Below are 16,176 nucleotides of genomic sequence, written 5' to 3' on the forward strand. Positions count from 1 at the left end.
GCCCCGTACATCAGTTCCACAGCCACACATTCACTGCCATAATATCCTATTCTTACCTTCATTGGCACATGGCAGAGGCAACAATTCAGAGACTAGTACTGTGGAGGTCCTGTTTTTCAGCTTTCTATCTCCTCACATTAGGTACCATGTCATTGGTGCAAATACTGTATGTACCAAGACTTCTGGCTGCTCACCATCACCCTTGAAAATGTCATGGACCTGATCTGAGACATCGCTGACCTTGACACCGGGGAGGCAACTTACCATCCAGCTGTTTCTATCTCACCCACAGAATTTCATCTGTTTCTCTAACTATGGAATCTTCTATCAACACTGCATTCCTTTTGCTTTTCTTCTCTTCTGAGCCATAGCACCAGAGACTTAGGCTATGTCCACACTAGACTGGATAATTTTGAAAACGCCGGTTTCACATAAAAACGATAGACGTCCACACTGTGCGTTTTAAAAAAGATCTCTATCCACATTGAAATGGAAATTTCCGTGAATCTCCTCCTCCTGTGCATGCGCAGGACACATCTACTGAAAACAAACAACAATCTCACCGTAAGAGTGCACGTTTGTGTAGTTACAGACTGGAAAAACTTAAAACGATGGACAGCTGTTGGGTTTCGTGCAGGAGAACTTAAAAGTAAAGTAAACAAATACTGGAGTGTATGGAGGCAACCGACAGGGAGTTCATGGACAGATTGACCCGGCTGACGACGAACATTGAAAAACTGACTAACTCTGTTGCATTAATAAAGCACCTTGTTAAATGTATAAAACATGTCTGCATCAGTGTTATCTTGTATTTCCATACAATGTCACATTAGTATGTTACACATCTATTGTCAGAGAAGTACTTGCATAAATAGGTAAATCACCTTCATATGAGCAAGGACAGAAAACAGGGCAAAGCGAGTATACTTATTTATTCAGTTAAGTTATGGGTCAAAGTATTTGGTGAGTACATTTCTAACTCTTCTGGCGTCTGTTTTGAAATTGTTTGGTTGCATTCAAGAAAACAATGAAATAGCACGCTGCCATCTGACAACATTTTCAGGAGTCTCCTGTTACCCCATTCACACTGATCCAGCCAATCTGGCTTTTTCAAAAATACACACTTTGGAGAGCGTTTCAGAAAAGCTCTGGTTTCAGGGGACGAAAACGCCGTTTAAGTGTGGATAAAGGGTAAAAACGAAGAGAAAAAGCTTCGGTTACAGATTTATCCGGTGTAGTGTGGACGTAGCCTTAGTTTTTGCAGCTCTCCATGGTAGGTCACCTCGAAAATAGTCTACTTATTATAACAAGGTGCATTAGCAGACCATTAAAACAATAAAGGACAGAACAATAAACGAAGGAAATTTGGTCTGACAACTCAAGTCTCTGATAAAGAGACTGATATTAGCATGGAGCGCAAATGGGTTTTGAGGACAGAATTCCAGACTTTTAGACCTGAAGGCACAGCCAACATGATCCAGGAATTAAAACAAAGATACATCAGAAACCAAAATTGAAGAATACATGTTAGATTACAGAAATAAGGCAGCATTTGAAAAAAAGCTTGAGATTTTAAGAGCATGGTTCTGCTTAATTAGTAGATGCCATGGACAAAAAGAGTACTATCATGAAAGGACAGAACTCTGCAAGCCCAACTACAAATGACTAAATACTTATAAGTTAATGTCTGCTTACTCTACTTAAATTCTTATGTTCTCAGTCTTTTTCTATAGTATATGTATTGAACTGAAAAATGAATGCTACACACACCTAAGATACTGCACCCAATCCTCTAACTCCTACTGACTATTGGGAAGTCTATAATGTAGTCCCATTAATGTGGTCATTCTTCATTACTCCGTAATCGCATCAACGGATAAGCCTTCCAATATGCCCTCTCTGAGCACTGCAATAATATTTTCCTTGTTGGGCAATACCACAGCTCTCCCTTTAACAATCCCCTATCAATTCTGAAACATCAGAACCCAGGAACATTGAGCTGCCAGTCCTGCCCCTCCTGTAACCAAATTTCACTAATGGCCACAATATTTCCACAAACTATGCTCTAAGTTCATCTGCCTTTCCTACAAAACTCCTGTCACTGAAATAAATGCACCTAACAACATTGCCCCTCCACACTCAACCAGTCAATTTGTCTTTGCCTGAAGGCTGAATATCACCTTCCTCAGCCACTCCACTTGCTACCCTGCCGACACAGGTTCACACCCCCCCGCAACTCTAGTTTAACTGCCCCCCTCCCAAAACAAAACAGGAACATTAGCAAACCTTCCCACAAAGATTGGTCCCCCTCCAGTTCAGACCATCTCATTTGTACAACCACCACTTGCCCTGGAAGTACACAATGATCCAAAATCATTCCCCGCCCCCCCCCCCCCATCTTCCTATTTCTTGCCTCACCAACCTTTGACACAGATAATAATCCCAAAATCACCAACCTGCAGGTTCCATCTTTTAACTAAACCCTTAACTCATTCTTCACCCGTTCCTGCCTATGTCATTGGTACTGATGTGGCTATAACTTCTATCTGTTCTCCATCCCAGATAAGAATGCCAAAGACACTGATTCATCTCTGACCCTTACACCTGGGAAGGAACATACCATCCAGGAGTCATCTTTTCCACATAATCTTGTCTGCTCCTTGAACCAATGAAATTCTCTGTCAGTACTGCACACCTCTTGTTCCCTCCCCCCCCAAAACTCCTTTGGCACTGCAGCTTTGCCCTGGTAGTTGCCCCACCCCGCCCCTCCCAACAGTATACAAATCTGTAAACTTGTTATTGAGGGAATCCATCACAAACATTACAAAATACTGCTTTGGGCCATTCTTGGAGTACTGTGTACAGTTCTGATCAATATATTTTGAGGACTGCAAAGGGGTTGATTCACAAGAATGTTGTCCAGAATGGACCAATTCAGAAAAGAATCAAGACTGCTAGCAAGGTAAGTGGGGGGGGGGGGGGAAGAGGGAGGTATTACAGATAGAAATGAGAGAATCTACAGATGTTGGAAATCCAAGAAATACACACAAGATGCTGGAGGAACTCAACAGACCAGGCAGCTCCATGGAAAAAAGTACAGTTCACATTTCAGTCCGGGTCCTGCCAAAGGGTCTCAGCCAAAACGTCAACTGCACCCCCCCCCCCCCCCCAAATAGCTGGCTTGCTACATTCCTCCAGCATTTTGTGTGCGTTGCTGGGGCTACAGTAGAGCTGTCTTCTCTAGGAAAAAGTTTTGTATGAAGTTGTCTTAATAGGTTTGGACTAAGAGGAACTCATAAGAAGAATTTCAAATCATTTGGTAGATATCAGGAATACACTACACAAAACAATAGTGGAGTCAGAGATTCAAGCATATAGATGATCATCTGAATTGCCAAGTTAGAGAAGACTACAGACCAACTAGTGGAAAATGGAATTATAGATGGGTGCTTAGGGGTGGGATAAACTTTGTGGGTCAAAGGGCTTACACATGTGGCAGAGCAATATGATTTGGAATTGGTCTCCGACTAACATTTGTGCTTGCCACAGCAATCGTTCCTACAAACAGTCTTCTGCTCAAATCAAGTGCACAATTGGGAGACCAAGCCTCAGGCAACTATCAAACTTTGCATTAAGGAACATAGCAGAGATCTGATGTCATTCAATTCCAAGAAACCAAATTTCAAACGAAACTTCACAGAATACTCAAGGACCGCACTATAAACATACTGAGTTTTTAAAAAATTGAACTGCCCCTTAGAATGCATTAGGAATATAATTATATATAATTATAATAAACTTTTTTTATATAAAAATATTCTTCTATGATGTATGACATATCTTTAAATTTTTGATTACAGAGTGGTATACCTTTGTGTTATGCTATAACATTTTTATCAATTTTATTACAATATGAATGTACACAAGTTATGTTGAGATGTATCTATGAGTTGCACTCTGTATATCTTGTTTTTTCTCTTCAGAATAAAAATATTGTAAAAAGAAAGGAATATAATTAGGTTTGAATTTTATTCAATAACTAAGCTCCAACCAACAAAACAACGTCCTACATGGAAGATTAGATTTAAAAAATACAATTAAAACTCAAAATTTCAACATAAATTTATCAAAGTACATACATGTCACCATATACTACCCTGGAATTCATTTTCTTGTCAGCATTTACAGTAGAACACAATAGAATCAATGAAAAACTACACACAAGACTGACAACCAATCTGTTAAAAGTAAACTGTACAAACAAAAATAGTAATAAATAAATAATATTGTGAACACGAGTTGTAGAGTCTTTGAAAGCAACTCCACAGGTGATGAAATCAGTTCAGTATTGGGGTGAGTGAAGTTATCCACACTGGATCAGAAGCCTGATGGTTGAAGGGTAATAAACTGTTCCTGAACCTGGTGGTGTGGGATCCAAGTACCTTCTTCCCAATGGCAGCAGTGAGAAGAGAATGGCCTAGATGATGGGGGTCCTTTGATAGATACTGGTTTCTTGTTGCAGCACTCCTTTTGGATGCATTCAATGGTGGGGAGGGCTTTTCCTGTGATAGACTGGGCTGATCCACTACTTTTTGTTGAGTTTTTCCATTCTTGGGCATTAGTGCTTCTGTACCAGGCCATGATATAACCAGTCAAGATGCTCTCCATTGTGCACCAGGCATGCAGAACTTTTTTTTTTAAACAGTATGCTGCACATAGCCTTCAAAGTTCTATTATAGATTGTGAAAACATAAGAATGGTTAGCAATGTGTTGATCATTAGACAATGATGAAAGAAAATTTGGTAAGAAAATAAAACTTTTGCAAATTCAGAAGGAAAAAAAAAATCCTGAGCCTGTGAAGAAATGATCAAGACTAAACCTGTGCTGGTCAACATTTGCACACATTACCCAATTTTAATTTAGCTGTACTTTAAGACCAATATAAACTTCAAATCATTGAAAATATCAGCCCTTGATAAACACTAATAAATCTCCAATATGAACAACTTAAGATTGCAAGACCCAAACATATGCCATAAAGTTTACAATACTCAAAGGAGAGCATCATTTAATCTGCACTTTGCTTTACCAAATTAAATGCAAAAGTTAATTCCGCTACTTTCAATCACTGTACACAAATATCATAAGTCAGATTCCTGCCAAGGTCACAGAAATTAAGGGGCTAGTACTTGCCTCTAATACATGTTAACTTCTTCCCTCTGCTAATTTTATAGTGTAAGACACATCACCAGATGTTTTCCTTGTTAAAATACTCCACCCACTTAAAGCCTTTTGAGCACCTTTTAGAAATGATCTCCAAATCTTTCCTTTTCTTGCAGCTGCAATTTTCATTCCCATTCATCACGTTAGGAGATCCATTTAAAGCCTTTATCCTGCTCATAAATTTGTTCACAGTATGAGAACTGCAGCCCAATTGAAGTTTAATACATATTTATTCTTAGCTCAATCCACACACTAAATTTTATAATACTGTAAGCCTCAAAGTACTTTATGGAATTGCTTTTATAAATAGAACAAAAAACAAATTAACTAAAGGTCCAGTAAATATGTCTGTTCCTTTTCAAAAGGAAGATGCAGACCAAATATAGCCAGATAATTACAGTACTGAAAATTGTACAGAAGAATTTACAAAAGCACAAAGATAAAGCTATTTAGAAACTTGAATCAGACAGGCCAACTTCTGTGAAATCTTGCCTGTCAGTTATCCATCACAAGCTGCAAGCAAGGATGAAATAAAAATGGCTGAATTAATGCAATGCAGTCAAATGGTACATCTACGATTTATAGGTTCAGAATTAAACATAACACGAGTCATAGTTTCAAAATAAAATTGCTTTAACAAATGTAGAGAAGATTGCTTTCAAAACCAGTATGGAGTAGAGCTCTTTTCATTATTAACTGACACCAGCAATAAAATCATATCCCTCTCTGCCATTCCCCTCACCCCCACAAAGTCCTTATAGGAAAAAAACTTCTTCTGTACAAAGAAGTGCCAAGAAAGTTGACGTTGTTAAACTTGAATAGATGAATTATTTTCTACTGCAGAAGTATCTCTTGAAGTTGAGGCACTGACCAGATGCTTTCAATGCAATATAATCAAAACCTAGTTAAAGGGATTATTCTAATTATAACCAGACCATTTTAAGGCTATTCAAGGCTACATCCGTTACAAATCACTGAACGGACACTGCAAAGTACAACACAGAAGGCATTCAGAATTATTTTCAGCTGAAGTGATTTAAAGGCCAAATATTTAATTGCCATATTTAGGTTGAGATTTGAGGCCACTAAGTGCTGTGCCATTTCAAATTCATGGCATTTAACCCCATCACAAACTCCAAAGCAGAAATCCTTGCTTCAACAGAAATTTAAATGCAATAACTGCATGGGTATTTGTCAAAATATTAACAAAAAGCTTGAGACAAAGTTAGCAAGTTTAATCACTAATGAGAAAACAAGACTTCACTCACAATGATACTTAATGCCGATTACTTCATTAGGCACTAAAATTATTGTGATAAAATGCAACACAAGAACATGGAGTAATAATAGTTTAATTACAGCAACCTTTAGGACAAAAGTACTGCACATCTTGGAAGGCAATTAAAAGTTCAAGTGACAACCCAAAATTATATTAACAAGTCAGAAAATCATATCACAATTTCAAATCAGGCTCAAGCACTTGCAGCTAGCTCCAATAATATATTCTGAAAAAAAGTTCAAATCAAGTTTGCTTTCACTTCAAAGGCTATGCAAAGTATGATGGCCCATATCAAAGTGACTTGTGACCACCGCAATCATCACTCTTCCAGCCAGTGCCAGGAATGTGCAATTTTAAATAACCTTGTCCTGATGAATGCACAGTGGTTGACAGCAACAACAAATTAAGGCTGCATGAAGTATCATATCAATAAATATTACAAAAGCAACTAAACTTGGAAAAAGTAATTGGTTTAGTTAACAATAGATCAATAAATTAAAAGCAAGGAGGAATAGGTAATTTTCACAAATCATTCTACAGAAAAATTAAAAGTCATCTCTAATCTCAAGGGCAAAAGAAAGTACACACAGAAACACCAAAATTGCTAACTAGTGAAACACTTCTGAACATTGATATGAATATACTTAAATACAAAATTAAAGTGAGCAACTAAAAGGAAATGAACATATAATAGTGATCTGCAGTGATCACAGCAAAAGCTTTTTTACCTTGATGGGTGCCAGATGACAACTGAAAATGTAATTGGCTCTCTAAAAGGCTCCTCATACTAGACAGAAAACTGGCTCAAGCAACACACACAAAATGCTGGTGGAAAGCAGCAGGCCAGGCAGCATCTATAGGAAGAAGCACTGTTGACGTTTTGGGCCGAGACTCTTCTTCCTATAGATGCTGCCTGGCCTGCTGCGTTCCACCAGCATTTTGTGTGTGTTGCTTGAATTTCCAGCATCTGCAGATTCCCTACTGTTTGAGAAAATTGGCTCAATAGGACAAGGATGTTAAATGACTTCTTTACATCACTTCACTTTTGTGGCAATTACTCAACCACCTGCTATGGTCTCCACTATCAATGATTAACTTTTGATAATTACATTTTTAATTTTGGATAGAATTGAAAACAACCTTAAAAGTCCAGAAAATCACCAGCCAGACTGGAAAAGTGGGCTATGTCTCGCAAATCCTTGGCAACATCTCTGACTCAAGACTGAGTCAAGACTGCTATCCATGAAATGATCAAAACAAGGGAAACAAGTGATATTCAGGAAGTTAACACGAGGAAATCTGCAGATGCTGGAAATTCAAACAACACACACAAGATGCTGGTGGAACACAGCAGGCCAGGCAGCATCTATAGGGAGAAGTGCTGTCGACGTTTCGGGCCAAGACCCTTCGTCAGGACTAACTGAAAGGTAAGGTAGTAAGAGATTTGAAAGTAGTGGGGGGAGGGGGAAATGTGAAATGATAGGAGAAGACCGGAGGGAGTGGGATGAAGCTAAGAGCTGGAAAGGTGATTGGCGAAAGTGATACAGAGCTGGAGAAGGAAAAGGATCATGGGATGGGAGGCCTCAGGAGAAAGAAAGGAGGGTTCAGAAAGTTGATAGGTCCCAACAGTTGGACATTTGGTATTAGCCAAATTTGAATGGATCAAAGGATTATCTGATCAACTGTTCATAAAAAAAAATCAACAGCCAGATGCACAAAAACTCTCGGAAGCTGAATGAACTTAACCATTATCCACCTCATGAGCAATCATACAATAGTTCAGTACAAACAGTACTGACAAGTAATCCAAAATTCCTCATGCAACAATTATATGTAGAAACATTTTAACATCACTAAATGCTCAACCAGGGAAGAAAACATACAAAATAATTGTACATCTTCTGGCATACATTTCAGCTTTCTCCACAAATTGCATACTGCAACCAACTAGGAGCAAACCCCCCCCCCCACCCCAATCTATATATTGTCACAAGATCTGTAACCTCTATAATCTACATTCATTTTTCAGACCTTGATAATGGCATTTTTTGATTTTATCATCAGCAGGAAGTCACATTTACTGACTATATTTGAAGTAAAAGATGAAAAATCGTGAGAGTGTGCCTGCAATTCTCTGATATAGCCAACGGCCAAAACCAGAGTGATCTATATCACTTGTATTTTCTATTTCTAACCAAACAGAAAATATAAGAATATCCATGAATAATCATGAAAACCATCCTCCATTCTCACACTCTGCACGCCCTCCCAACCCCCACCATTTACAATTCCCATCCTCAGGAAGACATATTAGAAGTGACACCCAGTTATTCTCCCTTTCCCATCAGAAGATACAAAATCTTGAGAAAAGACCACTAGGCTAAAGGGCAGCTTCTGCCCTGCTGTTGTAAGACTCTTGAACACACTTCTTGTACAATAAAGACAAAATATTTAAATATGAAGGATGAATCCTTGATTCCTCAACATAACTCGCCATGGCCCTTGTACCTTATCTACCTGCACTGCACCTTCCTCTGTAATTAATAGCACTGTTTCTTCAGCCAGAGGGTGGTATATCTCTGTAATCCGTTGCCACAGGCAGCCAGAGGGATACAGGGAGAAGGCAGGAGATTGAGGCAGAGGGATCAGCCATGATGAACTGGCTGAGCAGACTCCATGGGCCAATGGCCTAATTCTGCTTCTACATCTTATGGTCTTACATTCTGCAATCCTCTCCCCTCCCCCCCCACCACCACCCTCAAGTGCCACAAGGAACTTTTGTATGGAACCATCTGTATCTCAAGAGCATGTGACAATGGTAAAGCAATTACCAACAACACTGAGACAAGTTTTCCACCACTCGGGAGTTCTCGTGCAACAGAGCTCAGTGTCTGGCCCACTGAAGTTGCTCACCTACACTGAGAGCAGGAGACTTTCCACCCCCTGACACAGCAACGCAGCCAGGTCTGCTCCTTGATGACCGATGAGCAGCTTCACCAATCCTGTCACTCATCAGAAAAAAGGAAATACCAGCAATTACAGTACGCAGGTGAAATGCTTCAACCCAATGGGTAACAAGACAAAGCCTTCTGCAATCAGTAAGAATTTAAGTGGATTATGAATTGGCTGCATTCCAATCCAGTGTAATCAAAGGCTGTGGAACTCTCTAGGAGAACAATTTCCAGCATATTCTAGGATCAATGCTCATTTAAAAATAATGGTTCTAACTTCATTTCTTCAGAGGTAGAAGAGTTCCATTTTGCCCACCAAGTCTATACTAATTCTCCTAGTAATCCCATTCATCCTTTTATTTTCCCCCTTAATCTATCCTCCCTTACATAACTATCTTGATTTTTGTATACCAAGAGGTAATCCACTGTAGCCAAATACCTACCAATGAGAAATGTCTTTGGGATTTGGGAAGAAATTGAAGCAACCCAGGTAAGCTCATACAGTACAGGCAGAACAATGCTCTACGCAGTTATTCAGACCGAAGGTCAGAAGTGAAACCAGAACACGGCAGTTGCGAGATAGCAGTGCACCACCTGCTGCACTACTGTTCCAGATTGTGGCCTAGGTATTGAGACTATAGAAAAATTGAGAGGAGAGTTGCTGAATGATTTCCATCTTGAGCAAACTTATTCACAAATGAATACAAAAATAAGCCAGAACCATTCTGATGTGCAAGCACTTAGAACATTGGAATGAGGAATGCTGTATCACAAACACTGGATAAGACCAGGCCTGGTAAGGACACCTAGTGTACAAGTACCCATTGGCTGGCATATATTTACTCAATACTATACAAAAACCTACCTGTGTTCCAATAACTTAACTGGATAGGTAAAATAAGTGGGAAAAATATTATGTCTAGAGCTAACCATTTATCTGAGGAAAGTCTTCATAAATTTCAGTCTATAACTGATATTTAATCTAGATATTTAATCTGATTTTGGACCCACCATCCCAGGAAATTACAGCGTTGCTGGCAGGAAAATAGTATCTAACCACAGAAACTCCAAACCATGATTCTATGAACCGCCAAGGTCTCAAAGACTGAAAAAGTCTTTTGGTCACACTTTATGATGTAACTAATTACCTACTGCTCATATCCAAAACTATACCATTGTATTATACATGTAATAAAATTCAAGAAGCCAGCTTTACCATCACTCACCTGCTTTGGCTCAGTTAAGTTTCATATTGCGAAAGGAGAGATCGGATTTCAGGTGTCAGGTGATCAGCTGCTTTTGCAGCTTCTGTAATCGCCCTGCGGTACACTCCTTTCTTCTTCCTGTTAAACCTCAACTTAAAATACTCCAAAAATGGCGAGACTTTTGACACAGAAAGCAGCGATGTTGTAGGTGATCCAAACCAAGACACCCTGGCTTCCTGCCACACCGGAGTCCCATTTTCCTTCTTGTTAACACTAATGCCAAGAATGCGTGCAGGCCACCAAGGGAAGCCATGAATCTTCCCCCATACAATATCGCCAACGGATATAGTCCTGCCTTCGGTTGTTACACATTTTGTGACAGTTTTGGTATGAAGTCTCACAGTTAAGGGTGGCACAGTCTTTTCTTCTTTGGAAGAAGATGACACAGATGCATCATCTCCAGGTGCAAAATCACATATTTCTGGTGAAGTTATTTCTGAACTAGAAGACTTCGATTCATCTAGACTATCATTACTACAGACTGATAAACTTGATGAATCTGCTCTTTTTTTCCTATAACTTAAATATACAGTCAGATCATCTTGATCCTTGCTTCGACGACTCCTTTTATACCTCCATTGGTCCTCCTCTCCAGAACTCCCTGATGTCTCCACCGAACTCTTTCCTGTGGATTCTTCAGAATGAAGTGCACCACTATCTGATCTCCGTGCAGGTTGCACTTCACTATTTATATTATCTACAAGCTCAGCCTTATAAATTGCAACATTGTCCCCGTTACTGAGCCGATGAGGTTTTAATCGAATTCTAGGTGGTGGGATGTCTGCCATGGAATGCAAAGGCCTAGTTAGTTTTAGCTTTGGAATGGTTCCAGATGGACTAGAAAACGACTTTTCTTGAAGAACCTCCATCTCATCACAATGTGTGTTCTTGTCCTGGTCCACACTTTCATTTTGAACTAACCGTTTAGGACAAAATGGCTCAACTGAGCCATGTACCCGTGATGGAATTTTCACCACCTTTCCTTTCCCTTGAGGAGTGCTGTATGATATTTTAATTACTGGGCTTCGATGCACCATCTCACTAGAAAATTTATCCTCTTTCTTTTCCTTTTTTATTTTCCTATTTTCGCAACACATTACCTCAGATTTCCTCTTTTCATTTTCTTCCATGCTAGTCTTTTTGTCATTCTTATTGCTGTGTCTATCTTTGTCATCATCATCCTCTTCCTCACGATTTAGTGTGTTTTTGCACTTTTCACACAGTACCTGCCTAGGTCGCAATCTAATGGTGCTCATTATAAGCTTACCAGGATCACGATTCCTTGACAGGCGCCTTTTGGTGCGTTTGATTGTCCGAGGTGGAGGCTGGGGAACCCACTGATTGTAAGTTTGTCTCAATACCAGAGGTTGTGGCAGAGGTACACCTTCACAATAAGGTGGAAAGCAAGGCACAGTTTTTGGTAATGGCTGAAGAGGTGAAACTTGTTCTCTGTTTGACATCTTGGGATGCTGCAAGTTGCAGAGCTGAGACTCAGTCTGACAGACTGGCTGTTCTTTCCCATCAAGGAGTTCACTGGTGCATGATTCAACAGGAAACTGGTTTGGTAGTAAACCATACAAACCAGACCTGGTGGAAAAGTATTCGAGAAACAAAGAGTTAATGGCATACTGACAGAATAAAAAGCAAAATCTAGACCATGTAACTCATTTCTTGCATGGCTACAAGAAAGTGTTCACATTAAATGGTTGAAATTTTAACTAGTATCTAATTATAAAGGCTTGTACTGATTATAAATAGAATGCCAGATTCTGTGGAACCTTGCCACTGAAAATAGCTTTTATTTGCAGTCTTGATTCCCTAAATTCATATGAATGGTTTCAGTTTTTATTTGCAGTTGCAGAGGGGGTTAAAACAAAGCAGAATTACAAAATACACAGTGCTGAAATTTTAATTAAAAGGTAGGATGGCATATTGAACTACTTTACATACTACTTATATTATTAAATATTTCCAACTTTTAATTAAACATGGCCAAACAATATATGCAGAGAATAGATTACAAATGAGTTTTTAAATAAAAAGAATGCAATGACTCCTTAAATTTTCCTACATTTCCTGCAAACAATGACGAAGCTGAAAGTGATCAAGCTACAGATCACACTTATGAGTATATTATTACAAAGTCCTGTTTATGATAGTTAGCAATTTAAGAATTTTATTTTATTGGCATATACAATTTGACATTGCAATGAAAAACACTTCTCTTGTACAGGTAACTGCCTAGAAGTGAATTAGGTGTCATTTGTAGCTGCAACAATCCTGTCAATTTAACAATTATGGTTATTTTGGGGCAAGAGGATGGGTTTTATTTGATTTCAGAATTAGTACTTTATCAGAGGAGGGGGTGAGCAGCAACTGAGCACTTATTGGCAGTGCACTATCTTCAAAATGATCTCCATGAACAAATCAAGGAACTGAAACTTGTTTATTTTAATGTCTAACAATTTCCTTGTCGCCACTCTAGTCAACATCACTCTTGCACAAATTGATAGAGAACCTAGGGCTTGCATTGCATTTTAATAGCATGGACTCACTAGGGAAAAGGGTTTCAACTGCAGTGCACCTGCTCCACAGCAATGGAAGCTCCAGATCTGATTCCATGGAGCTTATCCTGTTTTAAAAGAGAGCGCCTCAGAAAGGGCAACACAAGGCCAAACAACAAATCCAACCCTAACCCTACTATGCTCAACAGTGTGAAGTAAAATGCAATGGAGATAATTAGTATCCTATCTCACAACCCTGAGAACTTCAAAAATGGTAGAGCAAGTACATATTGTGCCTCATGAAAGTCCTCTTCCAGTTCACCAAGAGCCAATTTAAACTAATTTGATATTGAAGACCCATCTGTACTCTGCAAAGGCACCAAAGTCCTTTAAATAGTAAACTTTTACACTTAATTTTTATGAACTATACTGAAAGGATCAGCCATAACAAAATCCTTACTCAGTTGAACCAGCACTTCTTTTGTTTGCAGCTTCTGAAGGAATGCATTGACTACAAAAAGATACACCAAAAAACTCACTCAAATAAGACTTTAAAGAGCAACAGAATGTCAACAGTGCTAGAGAGCATCTAATCAGATGTAGCTATCCCCATCTAGTTGGAATACAAAACATTCAGCCAATATGAGCAAAGTTCCAATCATGATTTTCTTACAAAAGAAAATTTATGCAGGGAATTTTTATCTCATGACTTTCAATGTGATTTTAGGTTAGGGCAATGTTGACAACCCAAAAAATAAAAAAACAAAATAAAATTTAAATTTGAACAATTACATAGTTAATCAGCAATCTCATCAGTCAAATGAAAACACCATTTATGCATGGATTTTTATTAGAGAACTGGGTCAAGACTCTGTAATTTGGTGTATATCAACTGCTTAAAGGAATCTGCTGCTTTGAACTGAAGGCATGACATGATTTAAGAGAGAAGCAAGTTCAGTGCTCAGTGCCCCAAACTATCAATCAGATGCCAAAATAGCATCATTTTGGGAAAAAGATGATATTGTATAAAAGTGCCTTTCTTTAGCATTGTTCTTGATTGGATGACATCTAAAATATAGGATTCAATCAGACTGCCAACGTGATGTCCATATAGAATGGTAGAATAGTTGTTTCTATTATGAACTAGGTCACACTAGATAGCACTCAAAGAATTAATTCCTCAAATTTTGCAAAGCAGAATCATCGCAGATTGTGTCTGATCTAACGCCAATTACCCATCTCCCTTGTGCTGAAAGGCCTAGTGTTTGCTGTAGAGCGTGGGTGGCTTCAAACTCGAGTTGTTTTACATCTAAATAAAATGTGTGCATTGACGGGAGAGGGAGGGGTGGTTGTTGGGGGAGTGGGGAGGGCAGAGGACTTACTTTTTGGCCATGTCTATCAGGATCCCGGTGAAGCTGCTGCCTCCGAAGTTGGTGGACACCACTAAGGTGCCGCTCACGACGTGTTCCACAGTGACGGAGAGCTGGGCGCCGGCTCGTAGCCCCGCTGCGGCTCCGGGCTCCGGGCTGAGCGCCGCCATGTTGCTGGCGGGGCAATGCTGGGGTGCGGGGGGTGATTGGGGGAGGGGCGGGGTGGGGGGGGCAGGGTGACGCAGCGGGGAGCGAGCGTCGCTCCGTGCCCGCGCCTCGCCCTCCACCTGTCAATCAAAAGGCTCGCTCAGTCGCACGGCCCGGAGCGGAGCGGAGCGCGGGTGCCTGACGCATGCGTCCCATCGCCTGGTCCCGGAGCTCGAGACAAACAGCTGCGTGCACTCACGCACACGATCGCCAGTGCAGCGTGAACCACAGGCTGGGGAAGATTCGCTTGGGAGGGGGACGAAAAAGCACCGTTCTTCCCTGCAAGTGAAACCAGGAAAAACACGTTACAAACAATTCACCGTTCACTGCATATGACAATCATTCGCAAGAAAATCGCGCTTCCCGCACACAGACAATTGTGATGAGATTAAACATAGCTGATCCACTTCCTTGGGTTCACATTCCAATTTGCAGCATTAAATATAATCTCATCCATGCAGAACTGTTTAGAGAGAATTAGGGAGGCGCTTAATTAGGATTCAACCGTCTTCTTTGTTTTCAATATATGGAAATTTAAGCGCACTGGCCTTAACAGCTGTCTATATTTGACTATGTTGCTCTCTTTCAATCCTGGATTACGATTAATATTCCATGATCTTTAAAAACTAATCTCTCCAGACTCAACAAAAGTGGTTTATGCTTTGGCTGCAGGCCTACTTTAACCTTAAAGTATTAACAATTGCGCTGTCAACTACCAACGTGATTTTAAAGTATCTACGTCGTAGATCCTTTCATCCTTACATTTAAAACAGTGAGTACAGTCTTAACATATGTATCTTTCAATTCATTTTATATGATTAGGCTTAAAATAAAACATTTAATTTAGGACAATAGGCTAATGCATCATCCCTGTTGGCCCACGAAGCACCAAGTCATATCAATTGACAAAAAAAACTTTAAACTGTTCGTTCTAAGATTCTGATATATTTATATTCAACAAATCAGGGGAATAAAATAGATTTTACTTTGAAAGCACGCACAGAACACAGTTTAAAGCATCGTCCTATTTAAAAAGAGCAATAAATAATACCTGAGAATGCACGGACTGAATACTACACGTACACGGTTTCCTGGAGGTACACCATTTGAAGTCTTTAAAGCTTCCAGAATCAAACGCCCCACAGTGGCCTAATGAACACGATGATTAATAAAGCAATGTAAAGGATGGATTGCGGAAGCGCTAGACAGCGTCCTCTCGCGGCTCGATTACACGTCCTTCAATACTGTCAATCTCAAGTTTGTTGCTTACATTGCAAGCGAGTTCACTTGCCATTGCTATCATGCTGACTTCGCAGTTTGTTACCAACAAAAATATTCTTAAACTTACAAAGAGATTAAAAGCAAAATTCCCACCA

General features: G+C 39.6%; 1 protein-coding gene across 11 annotated transcripts in view; it reads right to left on the minus strand.

Moving 5' to 3' along the window:
• pwwp2b (PWWP domain containing 2B) overlaps positions 1-15,968 on the minus strand; it is a 68,437-nt gene extending 52,469 nt beyond the window's left edge. For 10 of the 11 annotated variants that reach the window (XR_009507470.1, XR_009507469.1, XR_009507471.1 and 7 more), the window contains exons 1-3: positions 15,852-15,968; positions 14,606-15,079; positions 10,681-12,306 (exon numbers count right to left, since the gene is read on the minus strand). Coding sequence is in view for 4 of the 11 variants with exons in the window: in XM_059947637.1 (XP_059803620.1) it covers positions 10,695-12,306; positions 14,606-14,763 (1,770 nt within the window). In the remaining 7 variants the exon portion in view is untranslated. Of the gene's footprint in view, positions 1-4,022; positions 4,731-10,680; positions 12,307-14,605; positions 15,080-15,851 lie in introns of those variants that run through there. The other variant, XM_059947636.1, reaches the window with a different exon arrangement.
• Positions 15,969-16,176: the final 208 nt, after the last annotated feature.

Source organism: Hypanus sabinus, chromosome 22 (assembly GCF_030144855.1).
Source record: "Hypanus sabinus isolate sHypSab1 chromosome 22, sHypSab1.hap1, whole genome shotgun sequence".
Lineage (NCBI taxonomy): Eukaryota > Metazoa > Chordata > Chondrichthyes > Myliobatiformes > Dasyatidae > Hypanus > Hypanus sabinus.